At 34.7% G+C, this 24,517-nt stretch overlaps 1 protein-coding gene across 6 annotated transcripts; it reads right to left on the reverse strand.

The window, feature by feature from the left end:
- Positions 1–1,454: 1,454 nt before the first annotated feature.
- On the reverse strand, positions 1,455–24,517 carry LOC114400193. 6 transcript variants are annotated; one of them, XM_028362520.1, is made up of 8 exons: positions 24,298–24,516; positions 11,321–11,403; positions 10,835–11,187; positions 9,595–9,789; positions 7,790–7,879; positions 7,203–7,261; positions 4,898–5,048; positions 1,455–1,998 (listed from the first exon to the last, which is right to left on the reverse strand). In XM_028362520.1, exons 3-8 carry the CDS (start codon positions 11,153–11,155, stop codon positions 1,915–1,917), a joined length of 900 nt encoding a protein of 299 aa, XP_028218321.1. In that variant the 5' UTR covers positions 11,156–11,187; positions 11,321–11,403; positions 24,298–24,516; the 3' UTR covers positions 1,455–1,914. The 6 variants fall into 6 exon arrangements, with proteins under 6 accessions (XP_028218321.1, XP_028218319.1, XP_028218318.1 ...); XM_028362518.1 differs by having other exon boundaries at positions 24,272–24,516; XM_028362517.1 differs by having other exon boundaries at positions 24,268–24,516.

The following is a 24,517-nucleotide window of genomic DNA, read 5'->3' on the forward strand; positions in this document are numbered from 1 at the left end:
AAGGAAAGAAATAAAGGAAATTTTCTTTGCCTGTTTGGATGAGTGGAATAAATAAATAAATTATATAAAAAAAGTGTTTCAGAAAATCATTTTATCACAATTTAAACTTTTTTACTTTTTAATATAAAATTATATTTATTTACGTTAAAGAATCATTTAATTATTAAAAGTAAAAAGTTTAGTTGCATCTATTTATTTATGTTAAACTTTTTACTTTTTAATATAAAATTATATTTAATCATTTAATCAATTTAAACTTTTTACATTTTTAATATAAATTACATTCCTCTGCTCCATTTCACAGCAACGTTATGAAAACAAATAAATTTTGGTGGGCCCACATTCCTCTCCCTATTTCACTATGTATCAATCAATTATCAAACGACTCAAATCCCACATATTTTTATACTTTCACTCCTTATATTACTCTTTTCGAAATCATGCAAACCAAATAAGCTGTAGGGGTTGAATAATAAGGAACCAACAAGAAAAAATTGATTAATACTGTATTGGATGAGTGGGTGCATAAGGCAAGATAGGATTAACAATATAATCCTTAAAAGTGAAACTAGGGGTAGCCCAATTGCAGATTTAGGCGTATCTGGAAAAGACTGGTACAAGTACAGGGGTAGCCACGACAGTTACATCTATCAAAGCAACTAAAAGGATTATTGAAATTAGTTCAAATGGAAGAAAAAAAAATCTGTTGATAAATCAATTTCAATTTGTTGACCAGTACTCATCGAATTTTGTTCAATAATGTGATTGGGTATTGTAGTCCAAATAATCCCGTGCCATGATGCATCCATGATGCATCTAGAATAATAGTTACCTATTTTTCTACTTGTTATATACCATGATATATTATTGACAATGTTTTGAATTAAGTGTGGGACAAGCATAGAGAATCGACCTTGAACACACATTCGGCCTAACTTGGGACAACATGAAGTCATCTAAGTACAGATCAGAAACTCCGACATTGATGCATTTTACTTTTATGCTTCAGAAAAATAACAGACATAACCCAAAACAAAACTCTATATGCAGAACACCCATAGCATCAGCTAGAAACACAGACGAAAGCTGAGAAGGGCAGGTATCCCACGCAAGTTGATCTCTATGGCTCGCACCGTGCTTTGCAAACCAATCTACGCAACATTGATGCATATAGTAAGTTACTCAGATGCTTATCCTTTCACGCACAGAATCAAGTGTATATTTAGAGAAAATAGTCATTTTTATTTTCCTGAGGAAACTACAAAAAATGATTTCTTAATCAAACTCGCTCCAACTTAAAGAGTTATTAACCTGGCTATCATCATATCTCAAGCTAACCAATCAATGGACTTGGAAGCAAAGTATTAGCCTCGCTCGTTAATATCAGAAAGATCTTAACAAATCACAATGATGAAATGAACATGCACCGAGAGGTTTTGAAGCATTTAGACAAATTAGAACCAAAGGAAATCACAATGTAGATATGTTTTAATTAAGCATTCAGACAAATAAGAAACAAAGGAAAAAGTAAGTAGTAGTTAGAAAATTTGAAGAACTATCATTCTTCTCTAGAAATATATCTATGTCACGTTTTGCTATCATACAAGATGCAATTCTGACTTGAACATACATATCCTAAAACAATCTGGTACGATATATATTTGGTGACTTCTCAAGATATACATGTCAAGAGAAGAAGAAAAAACAATCTATATGCTATATACACTTCAGGTATAAGGGGCATTTTACTCTCAGTCGATGAACTATAGTATCCCTGATGTCGCAAAAGAGGTAAGCATTTTGAAAATCTGTATAAACTCTAAACTTTAGAGTTAGGAAGATCAGAAAAATCTATTTGAGAGCTCTAATGAACTATCATTAAGGCCCGAAGGCTTTCAGAAAGCATTTAGAAAACTAGGCCGCTTGACTACAAGAAAGACTTTTGGCTTTCTCAACAGCTTCAACATAGTAATAGAGTCTCCAGAGTGTAGCATCATCCTGCAGAAAATCAACATGGTAAGAATCTTATAACGCTGATCAAGTTCATAACCGTACAACCCATTAGACTGCAGATATTGATGGGAATCTATCAGGGTCCAATAAATTCAAAGATCCTTTGCAATGAAAGACCAATTGACAAGAACATGCACTAGAAGAAATAAAAAGGTTTTCCAAAGCTTAATCATAGCGGTGAAAACTAAAGAAAATTAAAGTCCAGTCCAAAAATTATCTTAAACAATTTGAAGACAAATTTAGCAAACATGAAGACAATAATTTAAATAACACAATGAGCCCCACGCTTTGTACTCAACATAATTTGAAGAATGAATTAAGGTCCATTTTTATAATTTCATGAATTTTCGTACTTAATTTTTAGAACAAATTACACTTGCAAGTTGCAACCCTTCAATTTTTTTCAAATTACACATTACACCACTCTTTTTTTAATTCCTACATTAATCTTATTTATGTTTTAAAACATAACCCTGGCACTCCTCATTTGTTACACCAACCCCTACAAGGAAGGTGATTGTAATTGTTAAAAAATTAAATAGTGTTTGTGTAATTACATGAAACCTCAAGGGTTATTAGTGTAATTTATTCTAACTTTTATGTAATAAGTTTATGTCTTTTTTATAGTTTCTATTAAAAAAATCTAAGTTTCACATTGTTAAAGATGAGGCCAAGATAGAGTATAAAAGTGAAAGGCAATCCTATGAGCTACCTTTTGGACTTGAGTTAAGTACAAATCTACATTCTAAAATGATACAAGAGCTTATACTAAATCCATACAAAGGATTATCCACCATGCTATCCATGACATCAAACCCAAAATGTGTTGGGAATGAGGGAGTGAAAAAACTCAAGTTTCCCATTGACTAAAGATAAGACCAAGATAGAGTGAGAATATAAGTGAAGAACAATCATCCTGTGAGCTAACTTTTGAGGTTGGGTTAGATTCAAAGTCACATTTTAAGATATAAAAATGTTTAGTGTAATTGTGTGTCTAGGATGACCACACCACACTCATCCTTTACTTTATAATGAGCAAATAGGATTTACATTAGTTACATATGGGCCAAGCTTGTCACAATTGTGATAAACCAAATAGAAACGAAAGATGATTTCAATTGTTGTTGAGCCCAATAAACATGGCTTGGCGACAGCCAACGAAGGCCCGTAGTATTGTCGGGTATTGTTCACCCGTGAACACCTTGAGGCCGAAGGAGAAGCATGCACTGAGGCAGAAAAATAAGAAAAGCGGCAAAGGTCACAATAGTGGTGGCGAGAACTGTGCAACAGCATGCCCAGAGGCGGAATGGAAAAAGGAAAGGTCAAGGCAACCATTACGAAACAACCCAAAGAGGACTGCGCTTTGTGTGCCTTAGTCCGACAAGCTTGGCGCTGCAAATGACAGTCAGATATTGGCTGGATGTGTCGCCACGTGCAGGAACAGGGGCAGTTTGGTTGTTGTTTGGTGCGGCAAAAGGACGTGCGTGAGAGCACAGTTTGGCTGTTGTTTGTGACAGAAAGGTCATTGGAGCTCCGACAGTGGCCAGAAAAGTCATTGGGAAAGCTTAAACAGCTTAAACAGTGGGTCCCCAATGAGACACAATTTTCATGATACCTCAATCAAAAATATCAAGCTTTGATACCATAGAGAAGTTTTTATTATAATTGTGTGTGTAGGATGACCATACTAATCCTTTATTTATAATGAGCAAAAGAGCATCTACATTAATTACATAGAATCAATCTAACATGAGTGATAATGAACAAATCCCTAATTGCTCTCTAATCATAAATAAGAGAATAATATGTAATCTAACAGTTTATAAGTCAGTTTTGATGTCTTTTAAGCTTCCTGAAACCATTGCGACAGTTGTGAAGCATATTGGAAGATTGTGAAGGTTAATGGGAAGTTACTGCTTATTAGGAATTCATTTCCTAATGAGAAGTAAAGGCTTAATGGATTGCTTGTTGGGAATTAATTTCCTAGGGGAAATTAAGTACTAAGTGAAAACTTGGCCTATAAATAAAGAGAACTATTTAATTCAGAGCAATGTTTTTAAAAAGCAGCCATGGCGGTATCATGGTGGACTTCTCATAGGCCGCCATAAAATGGCAATGGCATGGCAAGCTATGGTTGTCGCTTTTTGTGTTGCGGCCATAGCAGAAGCACCCACAATGGTGGAATGAAGGAAGGAAAAGAAAAGATGATGGAACAAAGATGAGTGGCAGAAATCTAATGTGAGAGAAAGAAAAAAAGATGGGTTTTGGGTGTTCTGACCTGATCCAAAGTTAAAAAAACCCTAAAACCCAATACCGTGACTCAACTCATATCCCAAAACATAAAAAAATCTTACCACCCACCTAAAAACCCAAACAGCTCGTAACCTCTCAAACTATTAGAAAACATCCTAGTCCCATATCGCTTAGAGATAAGGTCAAGATAGAGTATATAAGTTGGGGGGGGGAGACAACCCTCACCCTATGAACTAGTTTTTGGGTTTGAGTTATGCCCAAACCCACATTCTAAGATGGTATCAAAGCCCATCCTAGATCCATCAAATGGGTCACCCACTATGTTATCCATGCACCAAACCCAAAGAGTCTTAGCATGAGAAGGTATATTGGGAAAAATCAAGTCCCACATCGCTCAGAGATAAGACCAAGATAGAATATATAAGTGGGAGTCAACCTCACCTTGTGAGCTAGATTTTGGAGTTGAGTTAGACTCAAACTCACATTTTAAGACAAATGTTTGACGACATATCGCAAGCATGTGACAATAAACCTATGACTCATCACTCACCTTCAAGGCGATCTGTCCTATTTCTGTGACATAATAATGCTAATCAATTTTATATAGATATACATCCAATTAGAATATTACCTCTTTTTCCAAATCAACAAATACTTTGTCACAATTTTGTTCTTCTATTGGCCTATTTCGACAAATTAACTCCACTACACGGTCAAGATTTCTTGCCGGTAGCTTCTGAATTAAATTCTGTAGCTTTTGTTTCTCAGCAAGGGTCATGGGCCTGTAAATAGGAATCAGAACGTATACTTTTGTAAGAATATGCCTGATACATACTAAACTCAACGGAGAAAAAGAGTAACAATGTAGGCTAGAGGCTCTTTTTCCAGGTTCTCAACTAGGTAAAGGCTAGGAGCAAAAGCAAACATGCACTTGGCTATAGACTAGAGACACTAGAGAAGCACACTTTATGTTCATTGTCACAAAATTTGTATTAAAAAAATCATGTTCAATTAATTTTATAAAAATATTTCACACCAGAGTAATATATAGAGTAACCATGCTTGTATGCAGGCCATGTTTACAAAACAAAAATTATAATTAAAAGTTATTTTCCATCTTGTATTGCTTCATAAGAATAGCATATTTGAATCATAAAAATAAAGTTTTACTACATTTTCAGCTTCAGCAATTTGTGGCAAGCATTATCAACTTGAAAATATTTCACAACTATAATTAATTTGTTAAAATTCATACTTTGCATTAAGTAATTAAATAATTGTTAAGAAAAGACATCGAGGGAACCATTGTGTATGTGAATTACACACCGAAAGATGTTACCTGTAGACGGGGTCATAATTAAGGATTTGCAAAATATGCCTAATTACTATAATAACATAAAAGCAATCTCCAAATATCCTTTTTAACTCTAAACCTCCCCTTGAAGCCAAAGCATAAAATCATAAGCACCCAGCTTGTTACATAAATAACCAATCCAACAACATCTCAGTTATGTGGTAAAGACACCTACCAATTGATCGTTTGAATTTACAAAGGTATTTGTAATGTCTCCAATAAGATCTTCTCTCAATAAAATGAGAATCTACATCAATGTGTCATGAAATGTCACCTATGAGATATTTCCAAATATCAATTCTTTAAGCCAAGTAAGTTCAAAAGTGGATGAAGCTCTATGCTCAGCATCTGCACTTGATTTTACCACATGTTTCTTTCTCTTCCATGAGATCAAGATATCACCAATAAAAATACAATTCCTAGAAGTAGATTTCTTATCAGTGGGAGAGCATGCCTAATCTATACATCAAAATATCCCAATATGCGAGTCTGACCCTTTTCCTTCATAGAATAAACCTTTTCCTAGAATACAAATAATGCATTTTTCAATGTTCTCCTTGACGAGGTTTACATGACTCAACCCCAAGACTTTGAAGCTAATGATACTTCTCTGATGTGCATAGTGCACACTTCACAAATCAATTTATGGGCTCAAATAGCTTGGTTTGAGAGACTCAAGACTACCTTACAGGAGTTTGGATTTAAAGACCGTAACTGTATAGCTGTTGGTGTATATGGATGATATAACCATCACTGGCATTTCCTCCTCACTAGTTCAGCAGCTCATTACCAAGTTGGATTTTGTCTTCTCCCTTAAGCAGCTTGGTATCCTTGACTATTTGTTAGGGGTTGAAATTCGCCCTTAGTCTAATGGCACTCTCCTGATGACTCAAATAAAATATACCAAAGACTTACTATCGAAAGCCAGTGAAGCCAAGCCTATCTCATCTCCTATGGTTTTAGGTTGCAAGCTATCAAAACCAGGTGTTGATTTACTGCCTGACCCATGACCCATCCTTCTACATATTTGTCGTGTAGGCTTTGCAGTATGTCTGCCCAGAAATAAGCTTCTCTCTTATGTCTGCTCCTCATGAGTCTCATTGGGTTGCAGTTAAAGGATCTTAAGATATCTCAAAGGTACTCTTCAATGTGATCTTCAGCTACCCCCAGCTGCTCTTTCATATCCATTTAGGCTACTACTTACTTGGGACCTAATTTGGTTTCTTCGAGGTCTAGGAACAAAACTGTTGTGGCCAAATCAAGCAGAGGCTGAATATCCCATTGCGTACCTTCTTTGGATTCAAACCTTATTTAACGATTTAGATTCAAATCCTAGTAACTATTACATTTTGGATCAATATTTCGTTTTGAGTTTGATATACATAATTGGAGATTTCAAACCAACATTGGATTTTGTTGAAGAGATATGGAATAAAAACCCACCAATGGCATAAAATTTATTTGTCTTATTATATTAATGCCAACTGGTTTAAATCTGTATAACAAATTATGCAAAACAATAAAGCATGAAACAAGAAGCCATTATTCCTCTAAATATCCACATAAAAGTATCACAAAATACCTGCACTTCAACATTATAGTATCTAGAAGCAACTCAAGTTGTTCTTCCATATACCCTAGCTAAGTAAGAGTCAACATTAAACACCAATTAGATAAACATATTATATCATAAAACAAAGGCTTCAGTATCATTACTTTCTAATAGAAATCATACATTAATTACTATGATTTTGATACACGCATATATGGCATTAAGGGGTGTTTGGTAAGGGGATTCTTTTAAGTTTCTTGGGAATCTTAGATTGGAAATATTAAATTCCCATGTTTGGTACGACAATTGTAAAAATCATTTTTAGACATTTTCAGGAATTGTTTTTTGATTTTCTTACTAATACTTTCCCATGGGAGAGGGTGGAAATCCAAGATTCCCATGAAGAGGGAAAGTTTTTTTTAATAATTTGTCTCTTGTTCCTAGAAATATTTTAGACATACCAAACATATTTGTGACATTTCCAGGAAACATTATTCCCAAGAAATATAATTCTCCGGAATCATGATTCCCAAGGATGGAAAAAGATTCCATATACCAAACACCCCCTAAAGATGATAATCATAGCTTTGAACACAAGAAAAGTTAGAGAAAATTACTGTTCTAGATAGATCATTGGAATATTTCGTCACCATCTCTGCAACCTCCACACTATCCTTCTCTAGTAGGAACTGAACATCATCAGTAGTCTAAAACAAATGGATGAAAGTTAGTTTGCCATTTTGAAGCACATTCCTGCGCACGTAACATTACATGCATTAGGAGTACTAGCACACTTCTAAGCATGTGTTTGAATTATAGTGTACACACCCATCTGGTGTTTTGAATTCAGTCTTCCTTTCATCCTTTATGAATTTGATTAGGCAGTTACTTACCACTACCTAGATCAATTTTGGAAAACATAGACACCAATCAATTGATCAAGTATTACTTCTGAACGAAGAATAAGTTAAACTAAAATGATTTTATTGATGACTACTGGCTAGGTTGTCCACACACAATCTCCAAGAACCATCCTTTTTTGGAGCAAGGAATGTTTGGCAAGCACAAGCATTGGTCCCTTCTTCTCGAAACCACATTTTGAAGTTTCAAACTAATAATATAGGAGATCCAAATGATTAAACTGATGGTGAGACCAATGCATTTGGGACAAAGATGTCGGGATTAGTGCACGTAGGACAGATGGGGCAAGTGCATCTGGGACATAGACAAAGACCAGGGCATCTAGGACAAAGACGAGACCAGTGCATCTAGGACAAAGTGAGGCCAATGCATCAAGGACAAGTTGTCAGGACTAGTGCACCTAGGGCATAGACAAGGGCCAGCATAGTTGGGACATAGGCCAAGGCATCTAGGACAAAGACGAGGCCAGTGCATCTAGGACTATGCGAGGCTGGTGGAAGCCATTGTCAAGAGAGACAAGAACCAAAAACGCAAACCAAACAGTACCCTAAAAAGTGCAGAAAATAAGGACCAATAAATGAAACAGTCCTAGAATGACCCAAAACTGACTGGGCTTTGTGTGCCTCAGTCCGACGAGTCTATCATTGAAGACAATGACGGGAAAGACAGTCGAACACGCCACCATGCGCTAGGAACAAGGGCTGTTGTTTGGCCAGTCAAGAACACACGCATGAGAATGCGTGAGTGCGTCTTTAGGGACGGGATCTGGCTTCTCTGCTGTCCCTTTCCAAGCTATCCCTTGAAAATGACATTGTTTTGAAAGTTGTGTTAATATTTAGTTGTGAAAATAATTACCACAACTTTCAAAACGACGTCGTGTTGAAGGGACAGCACGGGGACAACATGGAAAGGAACAGCAGAGAAGCCAATTTCTTAGGGATGCGTCTGGTGCAGATGAAAAGACCAGGGGGAAAGCACACCTCGAGGAGGTATTGGCCGAAAAAAACTCGTCAAAAAAAGGTCGGTGAATAGTGGGTGTTGAAAAAGTGATGGCGGCCGACAGCAGAGGTCAGAAAAGTCATCGAAAAAAACTAAAAAATATCATCCTAAAAGGGTCTGACAAGGATAGATGTTTATATAGGTTAATAAAATATTATGTTTCTATAAACCACTATTATTAACACAATCAGAATATTAATTTTGATTTTCAACCATAACTTAACAAAAATGTGTTAAACATGTGGTATAATATTATGAAGTTCATGTAATTATAATTATATGTGTGTGTAAACAAACTATTTGTGAGTTATAGATGTCCAACTTGTAAATCTTAGACTTTGTCTCATTTAAATTATCCAGCCAAATCTCAATCTTAAATTTATTTATTTAATTAAACAAATAAATTTGATACAACATTTAATGGATCTGAGTTTGAATAGCTCACAAATAGCTTAGGTCATTTACACCTCTAATCAAATCAATTACTTGATAAAATGTATACCTTCCTACTGCATTGGGGATTGACATTAGTAGTTCGTTCAAGAAACCTGGCTGAAGTTGAAGATGAGGAGATCTTTAGCTTTTTACAAGGAACTTGCATTACATTGTCAGATGCAGTCGCTGTATCATTCAATGATTGTGATTTACTTTTTAGCTTGGATTGCAAATGATATGCCGCAAAAACAGGGTCTACCACCTGCTTTTACATTTAAATAATCACTAAAATGTCCTAATACCATAAATAAATCCTGAAGACAGCAAGCATATCACGTACCAACTGAAGCAGGCAAACCACATGCATAAATTTTGAAATGGAAGCCATGAGAATAGATTTAATATAAATAATAAAACATTCACATTTAAAATTTCCTAAACTAAATCCTCAATTAGTATCATGTAATAATTTGATATTTGGAGGTGAAGGGACCTGTCTAGGTGAAGGGGACAGGTGGCCTGGATGATGATTCAACTTTCAACATAATTGCACCCCAATCTCAAATACTGGGGTGCCAATTGAGCTATATCACTTATTAATCAATATCATTTGATTTGCATATAAAAAATATCTGATGATATCAATAACAACAACAAAGCTTTATCCTACTTAGTAAGGTCGGCTACATCAATCACAATGCCATTCAGTATGGTTAAAAACTAAAGTTTAAAAAATATAATTAAGTCTAAAATCTTCCTTGATGATATTCCTCCAGCGTCCTTATCCTAGAATATTTTAGAGTACTCTACATGATCTCTTAGGATTTATGGTCCTTTTATATTTTATGATTTGATTTCTTATTTAATTTAATTAGGATCTTTGTAATTACAGGAATATCTAACAGAGAGATTTTTTTAAAGCATTTAGAATAAGATTTATTAGAATCTGATTTACAGGCATCTCATATCTCATATCATGTATATAGAAATAAAATTTCCTATAACTATTTAGATTTATTGCAATCAACTTATATAAAACAGCATGATTTCAGGATCTCTTGCATCTATTTTTCTCTATTTCATTTCAACAAAATCTTATGAAAAAACCCATCTTAATAAATGATCGAATGGGAAATAAAGCAAAAAAAAAAAAAAGAATAAAAGGAATATCATCAAGATTGCTGAAGTGTACAAAAGTCAAACCCATGAGTTCTATTTTACTAATGAAGAAAGTAGTTATGGCTTTGAGCCAATGACAGCTCCAACATTGACTAATAACAAGAACAGGTTCAAGATGCTTAACATACCTCATCAACTTCGGACGAAAGAGCAATGACACTCTGTCTGAGCAGTGATTTAAATCTGTCCTTTTTAAACTCTGAAAGGCCAGCTCCAACAGCATTACTATACAACGGACCAGAACAGTTATCAGTCTGATTGACTAAATTCTTCTTTCCTCCCTCTTCATATTTGGTTTCAGGTAGCTCAGGTGTTTGGGTAGAAACAGGAAAAACATCCTCATCTTGTGACAATAAATTTACTACTTCAGAAGAGTAATACCCAAAGTAATCAGGTCCTACTCTTTCATATTTATCAGATGCAAAGGAACTTTTTGAGACATTTGACATGACAGAAAATAGTGAAGCACAGCAAGTATCAACTACATTAACCACAAAAAAACTTGAAATTAATAGAATTATAAATAGATACTGGCCAATGAAATGAAAGGGCTCGAAAATGCTCATCCAATAAGAAACTAAACTAAATCTGGATAAGAGAGAACAGAGGTTTACATAGTTGCAGCAAGAAAAACTCAGAGATTATTATGCTCCGCCGTAAACCTCTGCTCTGAGCATGTTCAGGCAGTCACCTCAGTCTGGGTCAAACACCAAATCATTTGCCAGTCAAATTAAAACACTCAAAATGCAAATCTTTTTTTTTTGTGAACATAACAAGAATTATTTTACACAACCAGGGAAGAATATGAAAAAATGTTGAGTATAAATAAAAAAATAAAAGGCACCCATATGGTGACCTTCACATAATAAGAAAGCTAAATGATACCTATGGTTTTTCCTATTTCAACTTAAAAAAGAATACATAAATGTGTTTGATAGAACACATTATTTAAGAATTCTGGGGTTAAACATACACCTGTCAAATGCCATGAAGCATAATTTCCATTTTCCTGTTGCTATTCATTCCTCTATTTTCTTATATGCTTTTCCATCTCTTCATATTCCTTTTTCCCACCCCTTTTAGGTTGCAAGTTGTAATTCCAATCATAATAAACCTGATCCAAACTAGTAACCTCTAAGTAGACTTTTTCTAGTGATTTTCAATTGTTCATTTGCTCTATCTAAGCTATTTCTACAAACAGATATGATGTGAAGATCAATTAAGCCTAAGATCCAGTTCAGAGCTGATAGCCTTTTGACTATTATTCCTTTTGACAGCAAAGGCCATAAATTGTTTTCCATTTTTTTTTTTTTCTGAAGTTGCTTCTTCAATTGCTTCTGAAAAGCCACAAATGCTTTTAAGTTTTAACATACATTTTGGTACATTGTTTTCAAAGCTGCTGTCAGTGTTGAAGATATGAAATACAAAAGAAACCTTCAGCCTCCCTAAAATATAATCCTATTATTAGAGTTTGAGCAATGAAAAAATTAGAGAAAATTGTGAGAGAATTTTCAAATAAATTTGATGTTATTGATGAGAAAATACTGACTTAGGTTGTAATTTGAAGATATATGTTTACACAATTCTCCAACAGAGCTATCTGCCAGGATGCTATAACAGAAAACTAACAGCTGGCATTGCTACTCTACAGCAGATTTTATGATACGAATGAGTAAACAAGTGCAAGTTACAATTATAGTGTAGTATGCTGATATTTTTCTGCCTAAAAGCCTGTTAATGTTTTAGTGCATAACCCTAGTATGCTGATAGGCAGAAAGGATGATCAGGCTTTGGAGTGGAATATCATAGTGTAGTAACCCTTTTAGGTATCCATACCATCCCGGTTGGCATACTCATCATTGTCTTAGCCTCTTTGTTCTTTCACACTTAGGATGTCGGTGACCGATGATCAGCTCAACATCAAAACAATCCTCTATTTGGTAGGCCATCTCTTATCTCACCTCCAAGGTCACGTCACACAGCTGATATAACCACTTTGGGTGTATTTTTGAAGATCTTGGGATAACAGTTAAAACGACAATATGGGAAAAACCACCCCTGCAATATCAGAGAAGCTTTGGGCACAAGAGGGAATATGAAATTCATTGATTATGCTAAGAAAACACACACTTCGAGTGATTCTGGCCAAGTCTCAGAACCCTAGAGGAAACCTATACCGGAACAGTATCTTAAAACCTCTTAACTACTTCCCAATATCTTAAACCCTAGTGGTGGTAGCATATTGCAAAGCCCCTTACAATGGATTTCAACTGAGCAGGAATTTCCACGTAATCAACCCAACACTTGGAGAGCTTGCACTCCCCAAGCACAAAAGTGTAAAAGTTTCAGCCTCAATCATGTGAGCCTTGTTTAGTATCAGAAATAATAGGCTTGGGATAATAACCATATTTAGATACCCGGCTTCAATAGTCAAGAAGTAGTCTAATTCTCCAAGTTAAGTGCAGAGTTGGAATTGTTTCAGAATAGGGTTTCCTCAATTAGGCTTAAAGGTTGCCTAACAAGAGCATCAAGTGTATTCTGCCTTTACCCTCTTAACCTAACATGCTTTATATAGACCCTGTTAAGCCATAATATTATTATATCTTAATCCCATAATCAGTGGGTATAAGATATGAGTAGATATAACAAAATACGTTTAGGATATGATAAAAATGTTAAGATATGATAGGAATGTCATGAAGGGTGGAGCTAAGCTATCTTTAAAGGAAGAGGATACATTAGCAAGCTTGCAAAATGGGTCGGTCAAACTCCGAGTATCGACCAGATTGAAGAACAGTTGGTCATGAGCTGACCTAAGGTACATAACCCCTCAATCTCGAAGGCAAAGCTTGGAGAGACTAAAAGGTGTAAATGACTCAGTATTTATATAATCGAAGGATACACAATCCCTCAGTCTCAAAGGCAAAGCCTATAGAGACGAAAAGGTGCAAATGACTTGGTATTTAGACAACCGGAGGGTATATAGCCCCTCAGTCATGAAGGCAAAGTCTGAAGAGATTAAAGTGTAAAGAATTGGTATTTAGACAACTGGAAGGTACACAGCCCATCAGTCTTGAAGGGGAAGTTTGAAGAGATTAAAGTGTAAATGACTTGGTATTTAGACAACTGAAAGGTACATAGCCCCTTGATTTTGAAGGTGAAGCCTAAAGAGATTAAAAGGTGCAAATAGCTCTAGTATTTAGATGACCGGTACACAGCCCCTCAATTTTGAAGGCAAAGCTTGAAGAGATGAAAAGGTGTACATGACTCAGTATTTAGACAACATGAGGGTTCACAACCCCTTGATCTTGAAGGCTTAGCCTGGAGAGATTATAAGGTGTAAATGACTCAATCTTAAGGCAAAGTCTGAAGAGATTACATAACTTGATATTTAGACGACCAAAGGGTATAGAACTCAATTTGGCAAAATGAGCTGCTAGATTAAGGTCAGAGAATTCCCTGTTATTATGATATCATGTTATTCACTTCATTTCCTTTCAAACCAAATGTCATGTTAAAATAAAAAAATTTACATATCAACCAACCCATTGAAATGGAGAATTCAAGCAAGCCTTTATTGCATTTTTGGTCCTCCTAACAACTGGGCAACTTTGGTCCCCTTAATTTTTTTATATTCTTCATTTTGGTCGAGACATTTTTAAAACAAGCAATTTTAGATCAGATTTAGTAGTCATCCAATTCTTAAACAAGTTGATGATGTGGCATTCGCACCAAGGGTGATAAAAAATGTTCCAACATAGGCAAATCAATCCACATCAGCATTGTAACACTTGTTTGCTTTAGGATCAACAACTATTCCCACAAAGCAACAGAAGATTTTCCAAGGTGTTCTATCCTCACACGCTTTCTAGGAAATTCCTTAAAGGTCAGCTATTCCAAAATTATTCAAAGTCAAACACACTTAACTATGGAGTTCTTAAGTGATGGGTTAGCAAAAGTAGATGCATTGAATAGGTAGTTCTTAGAATTTGGGATTAAAGCTTAACTCAACCCTACAAAATCAGCTTTGTAAGGTGAGAACTATTCAAGCTTTCTAAGTTCTATTCAAGCCATATCGCTAGGTGATGTGGGACTACACACCTCTCTTGAGGCCGCAGTTAAGGTAGCCACTAAATAAGCAGCAACTAAGGGAAGCTAGGAATGACCACAATTAAGACGACTTTTCAACCTTCACCGCCACAGCTACCGGCCTAGAGCGTGTTAATGCAAATGGCCCATCTACTGGCCTAGAGCATGGTAATGCAAATGGCCCAACATTGGAACTAGGATAGACTTTGATACCATTTTAGAGCGTAATCAACCCCACAAAATCGATTTCTAAGGTGAGAACTATCCAAACTTTATAAGTTCTATTTATTTAAGTTGTATATGTCACCAACTGATATGAGACTGAATACAACCCTTGAGGCTACAATTAAGGAGAGCTAAGAGTGACCTTAATTAAGGTACCTTTCTAACAATAGTATTAATCAATTCCATTGAGTTGTCCTCAACTATATAGTCTCATTTCTTTTGCACTATACATTACCCCTCATCAATGGCCTGGATGCTAAAACAGTCCCCATGAGCTTAGATTGGCCAATTTAGTATCGTTATGCAGCAATTTGCTATGATTTGCAGTGAAGTCGACTACTCTGTCTTCTATTGTCATTCACCTCAAGGATGCATCTATCTCATTGCCTATGTGGATGACAATACAACGGTGATCACCATGGTATTATCAGCTTGAAATAGTACCATCATGCAGCAATTTGCTATGATTCGCAGTGAAGTCGACTACCCTGTCTTCTATTGTCATTCACCTCAAGGATGGATCTATCTCATTGTCTATGTGGATGACAATACAACGGAGATCACCGTGGTATTATCAGCTTGAAATAATACTTCTCATGCCAGTTCCAGACTAACACCTTCATAATTTTCAATATTTCCTAGGTATCGAAGTTGAGTCCAAGGACAGTGTAGTAATCTTTTAAAGGAAGTATGCTTTTGACATCCTAGAAGAGACTAGCCTATTGAATGTTAAACCAATGGACACTCCTATGGATCCTGGTATCAAATTGCTACCTAATCAAAAGGAGCCCTTATCAGATTATGGGAGATAAAAGAAATTGATTGGAAAGTTAAACTATCTAACAATCACTATATTGCCTTTGTGGTAAGTACATTAAATCAATTCTTGAACTCTCCCTGCCAGGATCATGGGGATGCAGTTATTTGAATCCTGAAAAACATTAAGGGTATGTTTGATTTAAAGGAATGAAAGGGGTGTGAAAGTCAAAAGAGAAGAAAAAATTGAATTAAAGTAAAGTATAAAGATGTAGGACCCACACCAATTTTTAAAAATTTCATCTCAAATACACCCAAGATGAAAGTAACTGAACACTATCTAAGAGGATGTATTGGATTAGAATTTTAAAAGACTATTTTGACATAAAAGTATTTGTGAAAGACTTTGTAAGAATGTAATGACTTTTAAATAAAAAACTTCGTACCCCATTGCCCAGAGGCTCTTCGCTATGCGAAGGTATGGGGGAGGGATATTGTACGCAGCCTTACCCTTGCATATGCAAAGAGGCTGTTTCCGGATTCGAACCCATGACCAACAAGTCACCAAGGCACAACTTTACCGCTGCATCAGGGTTCGCCCTCTAATGTAATGACTTTTAAATATTTAAAAAAAAATTATGATTAGGATTTCGTAGTTTGAATTTTAATAACATACGAATGCATAAGATATGAATACAAGATTTTAAAGGACTTCATGACTTTTTAGAAAACATTCAAATTTTAACAAATAAATGATAAGTTTTAGATAAAGAAAAGTAAAATCACTATATCAGTTTTAACAAATAAACATTCTAATTTTTTAATAACTAATTAATTCTAATTCCATATCCTCCTTCTATAAGGATGCCTATATAATATGAAACTTATATAAGCAAAATTTGTGCCTATATAAGATAATGAGAAGTTTGTAATAATAGGAATAAAGGAATTAAAAAAATAAATAGGATTAATTCTGTTAGTTGTTATTTTTGTTTAGAAAGCAAGTTGTTTGGATTCTGATATTATAAATAGGAATGATTGTACAGAATTTGGGTTATGAATAATACAATCAGATTATTGTATATCCTCTACAATTCTCTTGTGAGGTTGAGAATGAGTGTGTTGGAGGTGTGAGTTCCACCTTTGACATTAGTATCAGTTAGCTTGGGACGTTTGGGACGATGGTGACAACGAAGGAACTTGAGATCCGCCTGGAATCATTTGAGCAGACATTTACAGAGGCACAAGAATCAACCAAAAAAACATTAGATTCGCTGCAGAAAACGTTGGAGAGTCTCGTTTCATCCATGGCATCCTTGAATGGCAAAAGGAAAATCTTGACCGATGAAGACGGCGATATAGATACTCCAGATTCTGGTCGATCAATAGTAGAACGCCCGCAAATTCAATTCCCTACGTTTGATGGAGCAAACTTTCGAGATAGGAGAGCAAAAGCGGAGCAATTTTTTGAATTAGAGGCTACACTAATAGCACAACGTGGGCAACTACTACTTTTATCCATGGATGACAAAGCCTTCTCATGGCAAAGACATTACATACAACAACCTAGCTTCAAGGACAAATCGTGGAAACAAATTTTACAAGATGTGGCATATCGATTTGATGACAATGCATTTGATGATCCTGTAGCGGAGTTATCGAGATTGAAACAAGGAGATTTGGGTGAATATTTGGAAGCATTTGATTCTCTGTTAGCTCGTGTAGGGGTGTCTGAATCCATGGCATTGAGTTTTTTTTGTTGGGACTGAAAACAGAGTTGGAAAATCAGTAAGGGTCCACAAACCGCAGTCTCTACAAGAAGTCGTACATATTGCAAGATTGCAAGAAGAAATTCTAAAAGAATTGGAAAAGAAGATGCAGCAAAAAAGAGAGGGCAGTCTGGAAACTAAAACAAGATTCGCAGGGGTTGTGGTCAGTACCTATTAATTCACAGAGGAGCCAGTTCATCACAAGTTTGCAGCAGAATTCTCATACGGATTCAACGTCGTCACCAGCAATGGCAAATTCTAAGGGTAACACATCAACTGCTATTTCTAGGAAGGAAGTTACTGACAACATTGCTAAAGGATTGTGTAGGTTCTGTGGGGATAAGTGGGATAAAAATCTTAGGACGAAATGTAAAGTTTGGGGTAAGCTAAATGCTATTTTCTCTGCTCAAGAAGAAATAGATGATGAGATGATGCAGAAAAATGATTGTGAAGACGAACAAGCAATAATAGATAGCAATATAGATATGATTCAAGGTGCAGATGTCCACATCTCCCTTAATGCTTTACAAGGAATAGCAAGTGGCAGTACCTTGAAACTTAAAGGATTGATCAAAAAGCAGAAAGTGTCGTTTTTGATGGACACAGGGAGTACGCATAATTTTATTAGTGACAAGTGGGTAAAGTTGCTTGGGCTGAAAACTCAGTTTGTCAAGGATTTTCCGGTAACGGTTGCTTCAGATAAAAAAACTGCTGATTACTAGGAAGTGTGAGTAAATAACATGGAAATTCAATGACTGTGCATTCACAGCGGACTTCTTAATATTGCCTAGCAACAACTTTGGGATCATCTTAGGCATGCAGTGGTTCAGGACACTTGGCGAAATATGCTGGAATTGTGCAACTCTTACAATGAGATTTCAACATCATGGCCAGGAACTGACATTGCAAGGAGAGAAACCTTGTGCAGAAGTTCACGAATTGACTGAGAAGCTCAAGTTGGTACAAGGTAATTGCATGTTGTTTGTTTTGCATGGTTTAGTTTTGCTTAGTGTTACAAATATAGTGGAGCAGGAGGCATTAACAATAGAACAACTACACGAGCTCAACAATTCTACAGCAACTTCAACAGTTATTTGTGGAACCTACACACCTGCCACCTAAGAGGAAATGTGATCAAAAGATCAATCTAATCAATGACACACCAGTCTGCTCGAAAGCCTATAGATATCCAAATGTCCAAAAAGAAGAAATTGAAAAACAAGTGCAGGATTTATTGGCAACAGGATTTATAAGGGAAAGTACTAGTTCTTATGCTTCTTCGTTGGTGTTCGTAAAAAAGAAGGATGACTCTTGGAGGTGTTGCACAGATTTCAGGAAACTTAATGCATTTTCCATCAAAAATAAGTTTCCTATGCCACTAATAGAGGAATTGTTGGATGAATTAAATGGGGCATGTTATTTTTCTAAACTGGATCTTAGAAGTGGTTATAACCAAGTAAGAATGGCCGACGAGGATATACATAAGACAACATTTAGAATGCACAGTGGACATTATGAGTGGGTTGTGTTGCCCTTTGGTTTGTGTAATGCCCCGGCCACATTCCAATCACTCATGAATGGCTTGGTGGTCAACTATAAAAAATGCAGTTTTGGGAAAAAGAAAATAGCATATTTGAGCCATGTGATTTCAATTCAAGGGGTACAACCAGAGAAAGACAAAATTTCAGCAATTCAACAGTGGCCAACACCAACAACAGCTAAAGAACTAAGGATTTCTTGGACTCTCTGGATATTACAGAAGGTTCATATGGAATTATGGAAAGATTGCAGCCCCACTAACAGAATTGCTTAAAAAGAGAAGGCGTTCAAGTGGACTGAAGCAACGGCAACTGTATTTCAGAGCCTTAAACAGGCGCTCATGTCTGCACCAGTGTTGAGGTTGTCAGACTTCAGCATAGAATATAAAAAAGGGAAGGAGAATTTGGTGGCAGATGCATTGTCGAGGGTTGGACATAATGCAAGTTTAGCGGCAATATTACACTTTTCATCTCATTTAATGACTAAAGCTATTGAGTCTTGGAAGGCAGATTCAAAATTACAGAAATTGGCAGATAAGATAAGACTTACCCAGCAACCCCAAAAGCATTTCACTTTTGATGGTACGTTATTGAAAAGAAAAGGTAAAGTGGTCATAGGGGCTCAACAGGACTTAAGAAACAAAATATTAAGTCATTTTCATGATTCACCTATTGGAGGACATTCGGGAACTGAACTCACTTACCGAAGGATTAAGGAGCAATTTTTTTATTGGAAAGGATTACAAAGGGAGGTGAAGAAGTGGATTAGGGAATGCACCACTTGTCAAAGATTCAAATCAATAAATCAGTTACCTACAGGGCTTCATCAACCTCTACCTATACCGGATAGAGCATGAAAGTCAATCTCCATGGATTTCATCACAGGTTTGCCGAAGTCTCATGGGATGAGTGTCATATTAGTAGTGGTAGATAGATTTACTAAATATGCCCATTTCATAGCTTTAGGACATCCACTCAGTGCACTAGCAGAATTATTCATGAACACAGTTGTGAGATTGCATGGATGGCCAGAGGAAATCATTCCAGACAGAGATACAATTTTTTTAAGCACTTTCTGGACAGGTTTAATGCAGTCACATGGTGTTAAATTGTTAAGATCCACAGCCTTCCATCCACAAATTGATGGACAGACTAAGAATCTCAACAAATCCCTAGAAGCTTATTTGAGATGTGCTACAAGAAATATGCCCAAACAGTGGACAAATCATTTAGCAATGGCAGAACTATGGTATAATACCAAGTTTCATATAGCCACCCAAATGACACCTTTTGAGACCTTATATGGGTATGTCCCCACAAGTCCTAATTTGATAGACAAGGGAGAAACTCTAATTGAGGCAATAGATTACACTGTGAAAACAAGAGAGCAAATTCAAAGAATGTTGCAAGAAAATCTCAGTAAAGCTCAAGAAAGAATGAAGATGTATGCAGACAAGAAGAGGATAGACAAAGAGTTTAATTCTGGAGATCTTGTGTACTTGAAGATTCAACCATACAAGCAACACTCCTTGGCAAATACATACTTTCACAAGCTATCGGCGAGGTATTATGGTCCCTACAAGGTTATTGAAAGGATAGGGAATGTAGCATACAGATTGAACCTTCCGACAGGCATCAAGATTCACAATGTATTCCATGTGTCATTATTAAAAAAGCATCATGGTGACCATGTAGTTTCAGAATAATTACCAAGATTCAATGAAGATGGAGACTTAATGATCAGACCAATGGCCATATTGGATAGAAGAGTGAAAAAGAAGAACAATAAAGTCATTATTGAAGTATTACTGCAGTGGGAACAAACCAACCCCTAGGATGCAACATGGAAAGAATTACATGAGGTGCAAAGAAATATCCAGATTTTGAGTGGAGAGCCGTGTAAAGGACTTAGGGACAAGTCCTAGTTTGACGGGGAGGGGAATTGTAATAATAAGAATAAAGGAATTAAAAAAATAAATAGGATTAATTCTGTTAGTTGTTATTTTTGTTCTGTTAGTTGTTATTTTTGTTTAGAAAGCAAGTTATTTGGATTTTGATATTATAAATAGAAATGATAATACAAAATTTGGGTTATGAATAATACAATCAGATTATTGTGTATCCTCTACAATTCTCTTGAGAGATTGAGAGTGAATGTGTTGGAGGTGTGAGTTCCACCTTTGAAAAAGTTACAAAAATATATATACCAATCTCGAAACCCCCTAAAACATATAAATTTATATTGCAGCACCAGTCCAAAGTGTTAAAACGTGAAAGAACATACAATTCTCTATGATATTTCATTTGTTGCTATTCAAAAAAGAAAAATACAAGTCACTTGCCTAGTGTTGTGTCTTGCGGTTATTGTTCAACCACGGCTTTTTTATGAATAGCATCGTATGTTGGGAAGCGGATTAGAGAGCACAATGTTGTGTGTATGTTTTTTATTTGATCTCGTTTAAAATCGTGGAGTATAGAGCGACAAGGGTTTTACGATTTTTGTTGGGTTTATGATTTAAAAAAAAAACAATAAAAGTATGGTGGTGGGATAATTTGATGGGTGAAATATTAATATTTTCTACTAAAAAATCCAATAAAATTCATCCAAGAAAAAAATTCATCAAAATTTGTATACTTTTGAATACTAAAAGACCTTTCATAAGTTGTAAAAAATCTTAATTGAATACCATTGAATTTTATTGCACTCTTAAAAAAATTTAATAGTCTTGATTGAATATCACAAGATTAATTTTTATCATTTAAAAGTTTTGATTGAATACTACGAAACTTTTTATAAAAAAAAAAAAGTCTTTTAAAGTTCTTTGAAATCCTAATTGGATACATGCATATAAGAATGCTCTAGGCAAAGGCCTCATTTATGCTGATAGGGGACATACTTGGCTAGTTGGCTACTCAGATACTGATTAGGCTGGCTCACCCAGGGATTGGAGATCCACATCTAGGTATTATGTATTGATTGGAGGAATCTTAGTATCTTATAAAAGCAAGAAGCAAAACATAGGGCCATGACTTTAGTAACTTGTCAGCATATGGCTCAAACAACTCCTCAAAGAGCTCAAGTTTGAGGAAACTACACAAATGACAATTATATGTGACAATCAACCAACTTTACATTCTGTCTCTAATCAAATCTTTCATGAGAGGACCATATATATTGAGGTTGATTGTCATTTCGTTAGAGAGAAGTTCAAGTCAAGGGACAATACCACATGTTTTGTCAACTCTAGTGATCAGTCGGCAGATATCTACCCTAAGCCTATAAGGGGATCGAGAATTGATTATATTTGTAATAAGCTAGACAATACAAGTACCTTATTACCCAATTCTGCCCACAATAAAATAACAACAACCACCACCTAAGATATAGATCACGATCCTTGACTCACCAAACAAAAACTAATCATGTTTTGTAAAATATTTTTGGATAAGATTTAAATTTTTGGGATGTTTTATGGGAACTTTTCAAAATGTTTTTGGAATGTTTTATGATTTGTTTTATGAATAATGAAATTTTAGTGTAATTATTATAATATTTTTTAATTAATATTATTTATGTCATATTTATATTTAGTTTGGTTATGGGAACTTTTCAAAATGTGGATGTGAATATGGAAAGTACTATAATACCTTATTCAATGCATATCGATTGTCAATCCTGACAATTCCCATCCCAACCAGGTACCCATAAACATGGGTACCATGATATCTATCCTCATTCCACTTATCATACATACAACTAGAGAAAATCCATTTAAATTACAAGTGGCTACCCATTTAATAATTCTATTTTAATTTGTTATTAATACATATGCTTGTCATCTCTAATTGTGAGAGACTACCCTTTTGCTAAACTTAACTACACAAAACTAACCAACTCCAAAATAAGTTAACTTAGTTTGATTCTATTATTTTTGTCACAATTTTGAGAATATAATAAGAAATTTAAATTAATTTATTTAAGAGAATAATCATGTGAATCAGACGTTCAATACAAATATCGATATGTACAAAAGAACATCTATTTGATCCACATATGTTAGGTAAAAAAAAAAAAAACCACATCGCACTTTTTTTTCTCCAACTTATTAATTTTTCACAAACAATTAATTTGATACATTTTCTCCTTAACTATTAACTTTTATTTGAGGTAAAATTTGTAAAAAAAAAAGTAAAAAATTGAAGGTAAAATTAGGCAAAAAAATTAAAGGCAAAATTAGCTAAAAAATAAAAGATTGAAGATAAAAACGTTATTTTAACGTGTCACCTTAGCACAAGGACACAAGATAAAGTTTACAAGTATTAAAAAGTTTGAAGTAAAATATGTCAAATTTTGATAAAATCCATAAAATATAAAAAAAAATGGAAAATAAAAAATGCAATAAAACCAAAAAAATATTCTTTTGTTAGAATAATAGAAAAGGAAAATATTCACTTGAAACATGAAAATGTGATTGAATTGATCTAGTTACTCTTTGAAATGAAATAGTAAAAAAAATTAAATCAAATTAGAAAATAGATCAATGACTTAAAAAAATTGAAGGATAAGTCATCAAAAAGATCAAAGATAAAATTTGAAGGTTTAATAAAATATTGGGAGTGAAAAATGTCAAAATTTAGAATAAAATATGTAAAAATATAAAAAATTAGAAATAAATAAATACAACTAAACCAAAAAATATATTTTTTGGATAAATATTAAAAAAGAAAAATTAAATTAAACATAAAAATATAACTAAATTGATCATAGTAAAAAGATTGTCAAATCAAACTAGAAAACATATCAATAACTTTAAAAAAAATAAAAAAATACATGCAATAAAAATCTTATATATAATAAATGAATCTTTTTTTTTAATTCATCCCTAACTATATTCAAATTCAAAAAAGAAATGTATAAATGATTTTTAATAAATAAAAAATAAAAATCTAAATTTAAAAAAGTGTATGGATGAAGATATAAGAGAGAAAGAATGAGATTTTGGGTGATTGAGGATTTGAATTTATTGTACCGAATGATTTCAAATGTTTATGCAGGCAAATAACAAAACAATTTCAGATCTTCAAATCAAAACTAAAAATAAAAATAAAACCTTATTTGATCCATTTGAATCTTAACACAGATTAAAAATCAAAACTTTTTAAACCAGATCCAACAAATGATACCTAACTCTTCAATAGCAAATGGGGCTTTACTTTGACGGTGCATTGCGTCACCAAATCGCCAGTGCCGAACGTTGATGAAGATTGCTGCGATGCCGCACGTGTGTGCAGAAACTGAGAGCGAAGATAGGAAACACTGTCGTGAGAGAGTGAGGACGCAGATCTGTGAAAGGGGGTGGAGACACTAAACGGTGAGCTCATCAAACAAACAAATAATCAAATTAAAAGGGAATGGATGAGAGAAAAGAACTAG

The sequence above is a fragment of the Glycine soja genome, chromosome 19, assembly GCF_004193775.1.
Source record: "Glycine soja cultivar W05 chromosome 19, ASM419377v2, whole genome shotgun sequence".
Classification (NCBI taxonomy): Eukaryota; Viridiplantae; Streptophyta; class Magnoliopsida; order Fabales; family Fabaceae; genus Glycine; species Glycine soja.

What these genes read in the sequence shown, in the direction of transcription:
- LOC114400193 (XM_028362520.1), bottom strand. Translation starts at nt 11,155, where the DNA reads ATGTCAAATGTCTCAAAAAGTTCCTTTGCATCTGATAAATATGAAAGA. An exon ending in ACTATAATGTTGAAGTGCAG is followed by an intron (nt 5,049 to 7,202) that starts GTATTTTGTGAT and finishes TCCTATTTACAG; the next exon opens with GCCCATGACCCTTGCTGAGA. An exon ending in TTGTTGATTTGGAAAAAGAG is followed by an intron (nt 1,999 to 4,897) that starts GTAATATTCTAA and finishes GATTTTCTGCAG; the next exon opens with GATGATGCTACACTCTGGAG.